The following is a 16,423-nucleotide window of genomic DNA, read 5'->3' on the forward strand; positions in this document are numbered from 1 at the left end:
GTACGAATAGATCGACACTGAAGAGTTTGTATTGGCACATATATTTGTTATAAAAAGACAAACTTTAATGGCATAAAAAGACTGAAGCTCTCTCTCAATCATGATTTACTAGATAATAGAGTGTATTTATGAAGTGATTAATAATTTTTAAAATTGTTACTTCTTCAACGACACTCCACTAATTCTGTTCAGCTTATCGTCGAAGTTACAAAAACGAGCCAATGCCAAAATGTCGAAAAAGTGGCGATTGTTCCACGCCACGGATTTCGAATCGTTGATGTATCCCTCATTTACATTTTGCTACATTCTTGGAATATTCCCGTATAAGATCAATGCTTCGGTTTTCAAGATTTCTAAACCACGTTACATTCTTTCGACCGTCGTTATGTGTGTTTGTTTTATTAGCTTACTGAGCAGTCTCTATTTGATAGACATTTGTGGAATCCCGAAGTCGAAAGGGGTACCCAGAACTCTTGAGCGTAATTGCTTTTACATACTTAGTGGTTTTGTGGCGGTCGTTACGCACATTTTGAGTGGTCCACGAATGCGTTTGCTCCAAACCATAATGGAAATCTCTTGGAAATTGCGTCCGGAGTCGTACCAGAATCTATCCAGACTAATTCACGCCAAGGACATCTTAGGCTCCTTTCTACTACTTATAGAAGTGCCGATGTATTTCATGATGAATTTCCATATGGTGTTCAAGATTTTCTTAGCATACATTAGTCTAATAATGTTTGAGATGGATATGCTGTATATGAATTGTGTTTGTGTACTGAAAGCTTGTTTCAAGCAAATCAGTGATAATCTGGAGCATATACGGGACCACATGATGAATGATGAAGTATATCATCTCGGTCGAATGTACTGCAAGCAAAGAAGTCCATTCTTGCTAATCAAACTAAAGATCTTGAAAAAACAGCATCAAATGATTAGTAACGCAGTGCAGATGCTGAATATGACTTTCAATTTGCAACTGCTTGCTACCATAACTTTATCTTTCGTCGAAATTACTTTTTTGCTCTACTTTCATATATTGTATTGGCAAAAGGGCATTTCGATGATCAATGTAGATGATCGTATCTATGAAGTGTTCTTGATGACGTCCATACCGTATTATTCTATAAAAATAATGTTGATAGTGTGGGCCTGTGAATCCACCAAGAATCAGGCTTTGCAGATTGGCACCACTATTCATGACGTATTTAACAGCACTGGCAATAATGAAATAAAAAACGAGGTAATAAAATATATAATTTAATTTGTACATTTTCTAAATAAGTTACTAATGCAAGTTTTATACATTAAATCTAAATTTATGATGTAAATTTGTATTTTCCATTTATGTTATTAATTAATTTACGATATGATTTTGCAGTTGCAATTGTTTTCCTTGCAAGTTCTTCATCGCAAGAATATATTTTCCGCGATGGGGCTCACTGTAGACGCGAAGCTTCTCACTGCGGTAAGCATATCGATTATATGTTTATAAATATTAAAAGAGATTAATTCATTTTCTTGATTTTCGGATTTTGTTTTTAGATGGTGGGTAATATCAGCACGTATTTATTAATATTGATACAATTTTTAAATATGTCACATTTTTGCGCTAAAGAAATCGTCACAAATGTTACAGAAATAATTCAATGAAATAAAAAGGGTACAGTCGATTGTGTAAATATCTATTTTAGTAGTAAAGATATTATCTTTCTTAGTAGAATATTTTAGTAGAGTATGGACAGGCAAAGTTAATATTGCATTGCTGCAATATTTCATAAATCTATTTTTATTACTTTATTGACGGTTTATTATATATCATTTTCTAGCTTTAAATTGCTGATTTCTCATCTCAAAATTCAAAATAACTTTAAGACTTGACATAATAGAGCAATTTGAACAGCAGCATTGTTTCTTGTGACCGGAAATTATAAGAAACACATACTTTGATTAGCGTTACTTGACAAAAAAATTTTTGTCGGTCTGTATAATCTTTTACTAGTTAAATACGTGAACTAGATTGTTCGTCCTATTTATACTCAGCAAATTTAAGTTCAAAACTGCGAACACAATTAAACAAATTAGTGCATCGAGGAGAGGCTAAGAAGATATTTTGTTAAGTGTCAAGTAACCATGCTATTCTTCGATGGACAACTGTACACTCCAGATACAACGTATAGAATAATAATGTTGCGACTCATAAAATCAAGTATGCAAACATGAAACAGATAATATCGACTGCACAATATTCATGTAAACGAGCAATTCTCCAAAATATGCTAGTTTCTTTTTCTTTGAATTTTTGTTTTAAAAATCCATATCTTTACTGCGAGTACAGAATACTTGATATTTTTATGACACAATTTAAAGATCTGTTTTTTTATTTTCTACATACATTTTAATTTTTTTCATACTTAAATTAATAGTTTAATCTGCGTTAAACATAGTTACGTATTGAATTTTAATAAAAAATAATAAAAAAGAAATAAAAATATAAAAAGCATTTAATTCAACTAAAACATTACATAGCATATTAACAAAATATCGCAAAGCAGCAGAAAGTAGGAGCAGCGCTAATAATCATAGCAGATCGGAAAAAAGTCTTACCCAACATTCTTTTGTGAAAAGTAAAAACTGGTATTTTTGTTCTTGAATATATGTATATTAGCACAAGATGTATCAGCTATAACTTTTCATATACCTATATAATGTATCTAATGCAAAATTGCGAAATATCTTGATAATGTTCATTCGTCTTGTACAAGTTTTAGATGCGTAAGATTATGAATTATGTGACAGTTATTATATATCATTAACTCATGTGTGCTTCGAAGGTGATAACACGTAACTATGACTTTCATGTATTTCCAATACAAATATATATAATAAAAAATTGCGAAATATTTTGATAATGCTTCTTCGTTTTGTACAAGTTCTAGATGCGCAAGATTATGAGTTACATGACACAGCAATATATTATTAACTTCTGCGTGCTCCAATAGTGATAAGAAAAAACGCAATAGGTATAGTTACATTATAACTTACAATTTCCTGAACATTGTTTTGCTATACGACGCAATAATTGTTAGTAGTTCTAACATTAAACCTGTCTGGTGTAGACTGCGAGAAGTTTATGTCGGTTTACAAATTTGCCGTAAAAACATAAATATAGAATTACGCTTGAAAAAGAAATTCTTTTAAACACGTTGATACCAAAGTGAATTAATAACGTGATTAATATTTTACAAATTATAGTCTACAATTTACATTGTCGTTCTTCCATAACGCTTAAGCGAACATGTTCAATTTGTCATCGAAGTTCCAAGGATTCAAAGGAAAAAGAAAAGGCAAAATATGGCAGTTATTCCGCGCTACGGATTTTGTGTCGTTGATGTATCCTTGCTTCTCGTTTTGTCGCATTCTGGGAATATTTCCATACAAGATCAACGCTTCGACCATCAAGACTTGCGAACCACGCTATATTCTATCGACTATCACTATCGGCGTTTTTTGCATCCTCGAATTAATAAATCTCTATGACGTCAATAAAAATTACGCAATTGAAAGAGATGGGATACTCAGTTTACTTGAACGTAACTTTTTCTACATTGTCGGTGGTTTCATAGTACTCACCACGTTCATTTTGAGTGGACCACGAATGCGGTTTCTTCAGACCTTACTGGAGCTCTCTTTGAAATTACCTCCGAAATCATATCAGAACTTATCTAGACTGATCCATGCCAAGGACATTATTGGATTTCTTTTTATAGTCGTGAGGATGCCGATATATTTTAGCGGGTTGCCCTTTAGTGTCTTATGCAAGTTTCTCATTTTATACATCTTCTTGTTGGAATTCATAATGGATATGCTATATATAAATTGTGTCTGTATATTAAAAGCTTGTTTCAAGCAAATCAACGACAATCTGGTGAATCTGCGAGAACTCGTGACGAATAGTGAACCATATCTTTTGAGCGGCACCTATCACGAGCAAAAGAGTGCATTTCTATTGATAGATATCACAAGTTTGAAAAGGCAGCATCTGGCAATCAGCGGCGCAGTACAGACGCTAAAAATGGTCTTCAACTTGCACATTCTTTCAACGATACTTATGACTTTCAATGAAATCATCTTTAATCTGTATTATTATTTAATGAACATACATGGAGGAATACCTATGAACAATCTGCAAAAACTAAGTTTTTACGAGGCCTGTATTACAGCTGTAACATATTATTCCGTAAAAATGGTGTTAATAGTATGGGCCTGTGAAACCGGCAAGAATCGAGCTATGGAAATTAAAAGCACCGTTCATGACGTGTTCAATAGCACCAACAATAAGCAAATAAAATATGAGGTAGATTAAAGAAAATTATAATTTTAGTAGCATATTTTCTATATTTTTCTAATTATATTCCACGTATGTTAATGCGATTTCTAATGTAGTAATTTGATAGATTTATAATTACACATCTCTCAATCCTATATTTAACCATTCTTTGATCTGACGCTGCAGATGCGACTATTTTCCTTGCAAATATCGCATTGTGAAAATGCGTTCTCCATAAAGGGGCTTACTGTAGACGCAACGCTTCTCACTAAGGTGAGTATAATCAATCATTTGCTTTCATTAAATAAGTGTAGATATGTTAATATGTTTAGCTATGTTTCATGGTACTGTTGTTTTAGATGGCAGGTAGCATTGCCACGTATTTAGTAATTTTGATACAATTTCTGTTCATGTCGAATTCTTGCGATGGATAATCTGTATAATAGATGTAATTTAGTTAACACAAGGAGATATACATATATATATGATCAAAATGATCGAACATAGAAAAGATATTTTAAATATACTTATTTTTATCATTGTAAGTAGAATATTGTTGTGAGTAGTCTCCCGTGATACTTTATGCTTGTAGAGATGTTACGTAAATATACATATGTGTATAGAAGAACTTGAAAATGTTATATCACATAAGTGTTAATAATCAATTGGAAACAAATATGTTTTATTTATTTAAGTGTACAGTCAGACCGTGTACACGCATATCTAAGTAATATTAGGAATTATTAAAACTATCATAAAATCTAATTTCTTAATATTAAAAATTCTTGCGTTATAATTTATATAGATTAATATTTAAATAATAAATCAGCTTAATATAACATTTATTTCTGATATGTATAATTTTTGATATGTATAAGATTATGTACAATTAATATATTAAAATCATAAAATTATCATAAAATTAATTTTCGGATGAATCGTTGCTCTGTAATGACTGATACTTAAATAATGTACAAATGAGTAAAGAAAAAGTTACTTTTTTATTTTATAGATGTTATATTGATAGCGGTATATATTAATGTGACGATTCAGGGATAAATGCAATCTTGCGAAATTGAAATTATATCTTAACATTCTGCGCTGCGAGCTGAAAGACGTGTAATGTTTAGCCATTTTGTGCACCAAAAAAGTGGTGCAAATATTTTTATTAACATTATTTTATTTTTATGTCTTCTTAATACTACCTTTTTCAAATTTAATAATTACTGACAATTGCTCTAATAATATATTTTTAATCGTAAATTTACTAAAATGAACTAAGCTTTTAATTGTATATACCAGACATTATAAAGACGTAATAATTGTCGATCGAAGAGAGCACCATGGTTACTTACTACTAACAAATGACACCAGTGTTTTTAACGCAGCAGCTCTTCTCAGTTTTAAATTGACACTCTCTGAGTGTAGATCAATGAAACGCCTATGTCAGTTAACGCATTTGTTAAATAGAACTTAAAGGCAACACTCAGAAAAAATCTCGCAAAAAAAATATTATAAGTAAAGTATAATAATTAATCATTTTTGAACAGTGTAATCTACAATATAAATTATCGTATTCATATTTCGCTGATAATGTCCAATTCACTAATAAAATTTCAAGGACGTGCTAAATATAAAATATGGAAAAAGTGGAAGCTCTTCCACGCTACGGACTTTCAATCGTTGATGTATCCGTGCTTCATCTTCTGCAGTGTTCTCGGAATATTTCCGTACAAAATCAACGGTTGGACCTTCGAGACTTCCACACCGCGTTACATTCTATCAACTGTCATTCTGTGTGTCCTTTGCATTTACGAGCTAGGAGTGCTTTATGAGATGAACATTGCTGGAACGATCAAATTCAAAGGCATACCTAAGACTCTTGAACGCAATTGCTTTTACATACTCAGTAACTTTATTGCGATCGTTACATATATTTTGAGCGGTCCTCGAATGCATTTGCTCCAGACCATAATGAATGTCTCTTCGAAACTGCCCCACAATTCGTATCGAAAACTATCCAGATTCATCCACGCTAAGGATATCATCGGCTTCCTTTATTTAATCATGAACGGGATATTCTATTATTCCACGCTGGATTTTGATACGTGGCATAAGGCTTTCGTACCGTACACTAATCTGCTGATATTTCATATGGATATGTTATATATGAATTTGGTTTGTATATTAAAGGCCTGTTTCAAGAGAATCGACGACAATCTGATATATCTGCGGGAGCTCGTCGTAAACGATGAGCCTCATCTTTTGAGGCGGATCTATCATAAATATAAAAATCTATCCCTGCTAATGGAACTCAAAGCTTTAAAGAAGCAGCATCTGGCGATCAGCGACGCAGTACAAATGCTAAACATGATTTTCAGTTTGCAGCTCTTGGCTACTATAATTATGACTTTTGCCGAGCTCACCTTCCAACTGTACTTCTACATTATGCATTGGAAAATTGGCATGTTAATGAGTAATCTGAGCGACTCGATTTATGATGTGTATTTGATGGTGTCTATGACATATTATTCTATAAAAATGATGTTGATCGTATGGGCCTGTGAGACCGGTAAAGACCAGGCCATGAAGATCAGCATCACCGTTCATGATCTGCTGAACAATACTTCAGATGACCAAATCAGAGACGAAGTAATTAAAATAATAAAATGTTATTTCTGTTTGTTTGTGTGTGAAGATTTTTTATTTGTTATAACACTTTTTTATACATAAAATCTAGCAGAGTCAATAAAGTTTTACAACCTATTTAATAATGTCATAATCTTACGTATTGCAGTTGCAGATGTTTTCCTTGCAAGTACTACACCGCGAAAATGCATTCTCCGCAAAAGGTCTCATTGTGGATGCTACTCTTCTCACCGCAGTAAGTGAGCAATTACTTGATTCTTAATTAATTATATGCGTATTGTTTACTTTCATAATTCTGATTTTAGATAGTGGGTAACATAACTACATATCTGCTGATCTTAATACAATTCTTAATTACCTCACATACTTGCGATGGAAAGATAGTAAATAATGGCACACAGATAATTTAATTACCAAAATATTAATTAATTAAATTAATATATTATTAAATTATTATTATTATTATTATATTATATTACGCAATAAATATATTAATTATTATTATTATATTATCAAGTAAAATATTGTTCATGTTTTTTTTAACGTTACGAGAATATATGTATATATAAGCTTCTAATTGTATATATACCTACGAGACATAATAAAGAAATAATTGTCGATCGAAGAGCACCATGGTTACTTTGCGACCAACAACTGACTACTTAAGTGTTATGATGCAGATGAAGCATTAGTTTGCAGTTTTAAACTGAAACTCGTCGGGTGTAGATCGACGAAATCCATTTCATTTTAAACAAATTAATTAGAAACCTATTGCTATACTCAAAAAAAATTCTCGTACTGAAGTTCATGTTAATGCTAAAGTGCGATTAATAATTTTTCAACAATATAATGTAGTAGAATATGTTATATGCAAATACATATGTCGTCTTATTAATAAATTGATTAATCCGCCATTGAAGTTCCAAAGACGCGCCAAGTGCAAAATGTGGAAAAAATGGCAGCTTTTTTAAGATTTTCTGTTTGTTATTACACCTTTTTATATATAAAATCTACCAGAGTTAAAATAAAGTATTACAACTTATTTAACAATATCATAATCTTACGTATTACATTTGCAGATGTTTTCCTTGCAAATACTACACCGCGAAAATGCATTCTCCGCAAAAGGTCTCATTGTAGATGATACTCTTCTCACTGGAGTAAGTGAGCAATTACTTGATTATTTAGATAGCGCAAGTAGTGATATTTTAGATACTTGCAATGGAAATATAGTAAATAATGTCACACAGATAATTTAATTGTAAAATATTAATTAATAAAATAAATATATTATTAAATTATTATTATTATTACGTAATAAATGTATTATTAATTATTATTATATTATTAAATTGAGATACTCCCATGTTTTAACGCTGTAAAAATATGTATATTCATATATGTGTGTACAAACTGAACTTTATATCATGCATATGCAATAAAAATGTTGAGTTTAAAAATGATTGGTCATTACTAATGGATCCTTAAGACACCCGTGGACAGTATGCGGTCTATGTTTCATACTTCATTACGCACGCATGATTCATGTGCCATAATAATACGCATAATTTCTTTATGTTTTGCGTCCTAAATGTCGATCGAAGAGCGCCATGGTTACTTCATGACTAACAATAAGTGACCTTTCGAGTCTTTAACATTTGACACTCGCAGTTTTAAATTTAAATTCGGTACGAATAGATCGCCACTAAAGAGTTTATGCTGATATACATACTTGTTATAAAAAAACAAAGCCAAGAATAAAGCTATCTCAATTATATTTTTCTTGGTAATAAAGTGCATCTGCAGTAATTGATAATTATTAGGCTTTTTCAACGACACTCCATTAATTATGTTCAGCTTGTTGTCGAAGTTACAAGAAAAAGCCAAAATGTGGAAAAGATTGTTCCACGCCACGGATTTCGAATCGTTGATGTATCCCTCATTTACCTTTTGCTACATCCTTGGAATATTCCCGTATAAGATCATCAATGCTTCGGCCTTCGAGATTTCGAAACCACGTTACATTTTTTCGACCGTCGTTATGTGTGTTTGTTTTATTGGCTTACTGAGCAGTCTCTATATGATGGACATTTGTGAAATTCCGAAGTCGACAGGTGTACCCAGGACTCTAGAGCGTAATTGCTATTACATACTCAGTGGTTTTGTAGCGGTCGTCACGTACATTTTAAGTGGTCCACGTATGCGTTTGCTCCAATCCATAATGGAAATCTCTTGGAAATTGCCTCCGGAGTCATACCAGAAGCTATCCAGACTAATTCACGCCAAGGACATCTTAGGTTCCTTATTTCTGGTTCTAATAAGTTCGATATATCTCAAGACAAATATCCATATTATACTCAAAATTTTCCTAGTATACGTTATTCTGATAGTATTTCACATGGATATGCTGTATATGAATTGTGTTTGTGTACTAAAAGCTTGTTTCAAGCAAATCAATGATAATCTGGAGCATATACGGTACCACATGATGAATGATGAGGTGCATCATCTCGATCGGATGCACTACAGACAAAGAAGTTCAGTTTTGTTAATCAAACTAAAGGCCTTGGAAAAGCAGCATCAAATGATTAGTGACGCAGTGCAGAGGATGAATATGATTTTCAGTTTACAACTGCTCGCTACCATAATTCTAACTTTCATCGAAATCACTTTTCAACTCTATTTTCGTATAGTGTATTGGCAAAAGGACATATCCCGTAATCATGTTAGACGATGATATCTATAAAATATTGTTGATGATATTTATAACGTATCACTTTACAAAAATGATGATGATAGTGTGGGCCTGCGAGACCGCTAAAAATCAGGCTCTGCAGATCGGCACCACTGTTCACGACGCGTTTAACAGCACCGGCGATAATGAAATCAAAAGCGAGGTAATAAAATATGTAATTTCATTTGTACAATTTTTAAATGTGTATGCTAATGCAAGTTTTATACATAAATCTAAATTTATCTAAATTTATATCTTGCAATTCTGTTATTAAATAATTTACGATCTGACGTTGCAGTTGCAATTGTTTTCCTTGCAAGTTCTTCATCGCAAGAATATATTTTCCGCGATGGGGCTCACTGTAGACGCGAAGCTTCTCACTGCGGTAAGCATATCGATTATATGTTTATAAATATTAAAAGAGATTAATTCATTTTCTTGATTTTCGGATTTTGTTTTTAGATGGTGGGTAATATCAGCACGTATTTATTAATATTGATACAATTTTTAAATATGTCACATTTTTGCGCTAAAGAAATCGCCACAAATGTTACAGAAATAATTCAGTGAAATAAAAGAATGTATAATGGAATAAGTAAATATCTATTTTAGTAGTAAAAATATTATCTGTTCTATTAGAATATTGTAGTAGAGTATAACCACATAATGTTAATGGCTATATGTGTATAGATATATAACATTACACCTGTTTTATTTTTATGTCTTCTTAATATTATTTTCTTAAATTTTAATAATTGCTAATAATAAATTTCTAATTGCAAATTTATTAAAATGAGCTAACAAAATTTTAATTGTCAAGTAAATAGAAAATGTTTTCTATTAAATTGATAATCAATTTACTAACACTAGTATTAATACGCATCTTTAAAGAATATATATGTTGCAAAAAATATTCGATAAGTTCAAATTTACTCATAGTTTTAAACCTAAATTTATCGAGTGTAGATAAAAAATGAAGTCGATACCAGTTTACACATTTTGTTACAAAAAGACGGACTTGAAGATTGCATTCAGAAAAAAAGCTCTGGCAATCATATCTACATCAATATCTCAAATTGTTTTATTAATTAGGCCGCAGATTGATATTGATTATAATTCTCTCATAAATTTCTGTTAATCATGTTCACTTTGAAAATCCAACGACATGCCAAGAGTAAAACAAAGAAGAAGTGGCGACTAGGAAGAAAATACATATATATATATAATAATATATACATATAAATAATATAAAATAATTACATAAAAACAATTAGGAACAGTAAAACAAAGTGATATAATAAAGACATCAAGTATCGCATGTGCAGAATGTAAGTATAGATTTTGAAAATAAATAATCATTAGGAAATAAGTGATCATTATGAATTCAATTTTAAAATCTAGCGATTCACAGGGACATTGCCGTTTCTTTTTTCACATGCATAATTAAATGAGTCTAATGTAATTGGAAGTACACACATTCGTTTTTTATACCGAAAATGATGATTGCTTGAAGAATACCATGGTTGCATTACGCCACAACAAAATATCTTTTTAATCTAGCATTATTACTCGAGAAAGCAATTATCCGCAGTCTTAAATTGAAATTTGACGGGTGCACATCGACGACGGAAAGTTCATATCAGTTTACGTGCATGGAGAGATAAAAGTAACGAAAAGATTACATCTAATAAGAAAAATTAATTCATATTTATAATATTCATATTAATGCCAAAAAGTATTAATAACATAATTAACAATTTGCAGGTTGTGGTTTATGACTTATTCGATTGTTTTCTCGAGACAAACCTGCACTGATCATGTTCAATTTGTCGATGGATCTCCAAGGAAAACCAACAGGTAAACAAAAAGAAAAAGGATGCCGACTATTCCACGCCAAGGACTTTCAATCTCTGATGTGTCCTTGCTTCATGTTCTTACGTATTCTGGGTATATTTCCGTACAAGATCAACGCTTCAACCTTCGAGGTTTCAAAACCGTACTATATTCTGTCGGCTGTCGTTACCTGCGTTTGTAGTATTTACGCACTGACAACGCTGTTCGATTCTTCCTTATATAAAAAAATGAATACAATAGTTTTGCCTGAACGTCTTGCGAATTACTGCGTCTTTGTGTTTGGCAGTTTCATAATGATCGTCACGTTTATTCTAAGTGGTCCGCGAATGCGCTTGCTCCAAACTATATTGAAAATCTCTTCAAGAGTACCTTCAGAGTATTATCAAAAGCTATCTAGACTGATCCATGCTAAGGATATCATCGGCTTTCTTCTTGGGCATATATTTTTGATATTCTCCTTATTGGATATAAATTTCCTGTTTAAAGTATACATATATTTCGTGGTATTTCATATGGATATGCTGTATATGAATTGCGTTTGTGTATTAAAGATTTGTTTTAAAAGAATCAACGATGATTTGGCGCACATGCGAGAACTCATGGCGAATGATTATCCACAAAGTTCTAGACCGATTTATCACGAGCAGAGAAATCCATTTCTGATAATGGAGCTTAAGGCTATGAAAAAGGAACATCTAACAATCAGCGACACGGTACAAATGCTGAATATGATTTTTAGTTTGCAGCTTCTGGCTACGGTAGTCATGACCTTCTCTGATATCACGATCAATCTGTTTTACTACATATTTTATATGCAGAATGGACTTGCATTGTTGAGTAGACAGGATATAATATTATACAGTGTGTATGTTTTCTTATACATAGTGTACATTTTTATAAAAATAGTATTAATAGTGTGGGCTTGCGAAACGGGCAATGATCAAGCTCTGCAAATCAGCACATCTATTCACGATGTGTTTAACAATATCACTGACAAGCAAGTCAAAAATGAGGTAATGTAATAAAAATTTAACTAAAATGTATATTTTTTAAATTGTGCTGTAATTCGTACGTTAATATGATTTTTAATACGATAAATCTACCGGACTCATAAATTTTTTTAATCCTATATTTAATGATTTTGCGATTGCAGTTACAAATATTTTCCTTGCAAACGCTTCATTGCGATAATACGTTTTCTGCTAAAGGTTTTAATGTGAACGCGAAACTTCTCGCTGTGGTGAGTAATTGGTCATATATCCTTATTTACTATAATATATATTTAATAATCATATATAATTTAATAATAAAATTAATAAAATAAAATATAGGTACATTATGTTTAATTTTTATATTGCTTTTAGATAGTGGGTACTATCGCTACGTACATATTAATATTGTTCCAATTTATGCGTATGTCGAATTCTTGCGAGAGAAATACTACAAATAATATTACGGAAGTAATCTAATTAGAAGCAGATACATAATTAAATAAAGCGTTAATATCCAATTATGAATAAAAGTCCAACATTTTATTTGTTCAAATACACTGTATAATAAGTTGATTTCCGAAAAAAGTTGCTCTGTACACATTAAATATATTATACGCATTGTAATTTTTCAACTATTGTTCTTTCTCATTAAAATTAAAATAAATAAACTTGAAATTTACTCCATAATAAATTCTTCTTTTTCTACATATATTTTAAGAAAACAAAAATTTTGTCCGGCACTCAAAAATTGTTTGTCATTCCACCAAACTTTTCAAAAAGTTATTGCCGAAGTTATCATTTCGCATGATCGGACAGTCATTATTATAGAATCATTTAGAATCACTCATTATGAGATTCATATGGAAATATCATGTAGTCTGTGCATGCTATTTTATCTGCGCTCACAAACTGTTGAGTCATATATCGCAACAATTACACAAATTATTATTTTTTTGTGCAATTCATACCAAGAATGATAAGTATCGATGGAAGAATGCCATGGTTACCTTACAAGAAACAAATAGCTGCTTCAGTTTTATCTATGTTAACACAGCATTTCTACGCAGTTTTGAACTTAAATTCATCAAGTGTAAAACTACAAAAACTTCTTGAGTTTCAAGACAATTTACATTGTTATTTATTTGATTACACTTGCAAGACAAGAGTGATTATACCTGCATTAATACAGTGTATCGAATAATAATGTTTAGACTGTAGATTGGGATACAGTGACGTGATTCTATCACAAATTTCTACTAATCATGTTCAGTTTGAAAATGCAAAAGCACGCCAAGAGCAAAATGTGGAAAAGATGGTTGTTATTCCACGCCACAGACTTTCAGTCCTTAATGTATCCCTGTTTCATCTTCTGCCGCATTCTCGGAACATTCCCATACAAGATCAACGCTTCGACTTTCGAGGCTTCAAAACCACGTTACGTTCTGTCAACCGTAATTATCTGTGTCTGCTGTGTTTTGGACTCAGCCTTTGTTTATAATCTTGCCGTTTCTAAGAGCATCAACTTTGGAGACGCAATGAGAAATTTTGAGGCTTCAAGTTTCTACGCGATCAACGTTTTCGTTTTGATTACCACGCATGTCTTGAGCGGACCGCGAATGCACTTACTACAGACCATTTCAGAAATCTCTTCGAAACTACCTTCGGAGTCGTATCAAAAGTTATCCAGATTGATTCATGCCAAGGACGTCTTGGGTATCATATTAATAGTTGTGCATCTGTGCATATATTTTTCTAAAACAGCGATATTTACATTCACCTGGTTGAATGCTCTGATCGTACTATTCTCAATATACTTGGAAGTGCTGTTGTTTCAAATGGATATGTTGTACGTAAACTGTATTTGTGTATTAAAAACTTGTTTTAAGAGAATCAATGACAATCTGACAAACATGCAAAAGCTTGTAGTAAATGATATAAAGCTAAATATTCATAGCTTGATGTGGCAAAGAAATCAATTTTTGTTGTTAGAACTTAAAACCCTTCAGAAACAGCATTTGACAGTTAGTGAAACAGTGAACAAGCTGAATATAATATTTAGCCTGCAACTTCCTGCTACTGTAGTCATGGTCTTTTCTGAAATCACTTTTGAACTGTATATCTACGTAGTGCGTTGGCAAGATGGGGTGCTAATTACTTTAGATTGGCAGCTTTTTGATGTGCTTTCAACATCTATGGCGTATTATTCTCTGAAGATAATGCTACTTGTGTGGGCCTGTGAGACCGGCAAAAATCAAGCTAACGAAATCGGCACCACCATTCACGACGTACTTATTAGCACCAGAGATGAGCAAATTAAAGACGAGGTAGTAAAATTGTTATGTTATTTATACATTTTTCTAAAAATATACTACATGCGGGTTTTTAAAATATTGTGTCTCCTATAACATAATTACGTATCGGAGAGCTGACGACACTTTTGGCCAAGTGATTTTGTAAAATACGATTTGCCGTTTTAACCTGCGTGGCCATCGTCAGACCTCTCCGCCGCGCGCCGGCTTTGTGCATTTTCAATAATTTTTTTAGAGATGTTGCCACCAAAATTTTCACTTGGCTTTTTTTTTGGTGGCATGTGTTAGCACTATAATTGTTCCTAAAAAAAACCCAGCTTTTATAGTATGACTTGAAAATAATTATTTTTAATTATTTATAATTAAGCCTGGCGACTAATTCCCCCGAGCAATCGAATTGGCAATTTATTTGCATGTTTCTGAGTGACCAATTATCAATATCCGATAAAAACTGAGACTTATACTATGACTTGAAAATCTGTTTTTTTTTCTCACCTGCGTACTTCTAAACCCCCCAGGTACGGCCAGCCAGGTGTTCGGATTATCGAAGTCGAGTCGTCCACGCAGGTTAAAACGGAAAATCGTATTTTACAAAATCACTTGGCCAAAAAGTGTCGTCAGCTCTTAGACTAGTTTGCCAATTCTATTTTTCGTTCCTATATTTAATTATTTTGCGATTTGATGTTACAGTTACGGTTGTTTTCTTTGCAAATAATGCATTGCAAAAATACATTTTTGACGAAAGGTCTCACTGTGGACACAACGCTTCTCACAGCAGTAAGTAATGAATTATTTGGTTTAATTAATAAAATGCATATTGTTTATATATTTTACTATTGTTTTCAGATGGCGGGTACCATCGCTACTTATATGTTAATTTTGATACAATTTTTGATCACGTCACATTCTTGCGATTAAAAATCTGTAATTGTATATTATATAAGTAATACAGTTATATGAAATGACATTCAGAATAAAAGAAAAGAATATTTTTACGTTTAATCGCTCATGTATATGTTTATATACTTTATGAAATACTTTATAAAATTTAAGGAAAAAAATAAAAATTAATGAGAAAGCATCTTTTATATGCCTTATACGATTAAAACATAATATACATATTATACATATATATTTTACAGAAGATATATATATATATATATATATATATATATAATGATATATACATATAAATAATATAAAATATTTATATAGAAACAATTAAGAACAGTAGAACAAAGTGATATAATAAAGACGTCAAATATCTCGTATGCAGAATGTAAGTATAGATTTTGGAAATAAATAATCATTAGGAAATAAGTAATAATTATGAATTCAATTTTAAAAGCTAGCGATTCACAGGGACATTGCCGTTTCTTTTTTCACATGCATGATTGAATGAGTCTAATGTAATTGGAAGTACACACATTCGTTTTTTATACCGAAAATGATGATTGTTTGAAGAATACCATGGTTGCATTACGCCACAACAAAATATCTTTTTAATCTAGCATTATTACTCGAGAAAGCAATTATTCGCAGTATTAAATTGAAATTT

General features: G+C 31.6%; 6 protein-coding genes and 1 pseudogene across 14 annotated transcripts in view; 6 read left to right on the forward strand and 1 right to left on the reverse strand.

The window, feature by feature from the left end:
* LOC143896326 (agrin) overlaps positions 1 to 16,423 on the reverse strand; it is a 459,794-nt gene that overhangs the window by 158,807 nt on the left and 284,564 nt on the right. The gene's annotated exons all lie outside the window — the stretch shown is intronic.
* Positions 155 to 1,650, forward strand: LOC143896276 (uncharacterized; the record flags this gene model as incomplete). The annotated part of the gene is made up of 3 exons (XM_077404013.1): positions 155 to 1,240; positions 1,379 to 1,465; positions 1,543 to 1,650. Coding segments are annotated over 3 exons (1,281 nt in total), but the record flags the coding sequence as incomplete, so codon positions are not given.
* LOC143896296 (uncharacterized) lies at positions 3,262 to 4,791 on the forward strand. The gene is made up of 2 exons (XM_077404052.1): positions 3,262 to 4,354; positions 4,514 to 4,791. Exons 1-2 carry the CDS (start codon positions 3,296 to 3,298, stop codon positions 4,712 to 4,714), a joined length of 1,260 nt encoding a protein of 419 aa, XP_077260178.1. The 5' UTR covers positions 3,262 to 3,295; the 3' UTR covers positions 4,715 to 4,791.
* Positions 5,707 to 8,076, forward strand: LOC143896279 (putative gustatory receptor 28a). Its single transcript, XM_077404017.1, has 3 exons — positions 5,707 to 6,979; positions 7,125 to 7,211; positions 7,282 to 8,076. The coding sequence occupies exons 1-3, from the start codon at positions 5,921 to 5,923 to the stop codon at positions 7,384 to 7,386; spliced, it is 1,251 nt and encodes a 416-aa protein (XP_077260143.1). The 5' UTR covers positions 5,707 to 5,920; the 3' UTR covers positions 7,387 to 8,076.
* On the forward strand, positions 8,821 to 10,280 carry LOC143896365 (uncharacterized; annotated as a pseudogene). Its single transcript, XR_013256619.1, has 3 exons — positions 8,821 to 9,873; positions 10,009 to 10,095; positions 10,173 to 10,280. The product of XR_013256619.1 is annotated as an uncharacterized LOC143896365 (transcript).
* On the forward strand, positions 11,343 to 13,177 carry LOC143896325 (uncharacterized). Its single transcript, XM_077404114.1, has 3 exons — positions 11,343 to 12,577; positions 12,718 to 12,804; positions 12,929 to 13,177. Exons 1-3 carry the CDS (start codon positions 11,528 to 11,530, stop codon positions 13,031 to 13,033), a joined length of 1,242 nt encoding a protein of 413 aa, XP_077260240.1. The 5' UTR covers positions 11,343 to 11,527; the 3' UTR covers positions 13,034 to 13,177.
* On the forward strand, positions 13,784 to 15,826 carry LOC143896313 (uncharacterized). Its single transcript, XM_077404093.1, has one exon. It carries the CDS (start codon positions 13,819 to 13,821, stop codon positions 14,959 to 14,961), a length of 1,143 nt encoding a protein of 380 aa, XP_077260219.1. The 5' UTR covers positions 13,784 to 13,818; the 3' UTR covers positions 14,962 to 15,826.

This window comes from Temnothorax americanus, unplaced genomic scaffold, assembly GCF_048541705.1.
Source record: "Temnothorax americanus isolate GAGA-0224 unplaced genomic scaffold, ASM4854170v1 Scaffold18, whole genome shotgun sequence".
NCBI lineage: Eukaryota > Metazoa > Arthropoda > Insecta > Hymenoptera > Formicidae > Temnothorax > Temnothorax americanus.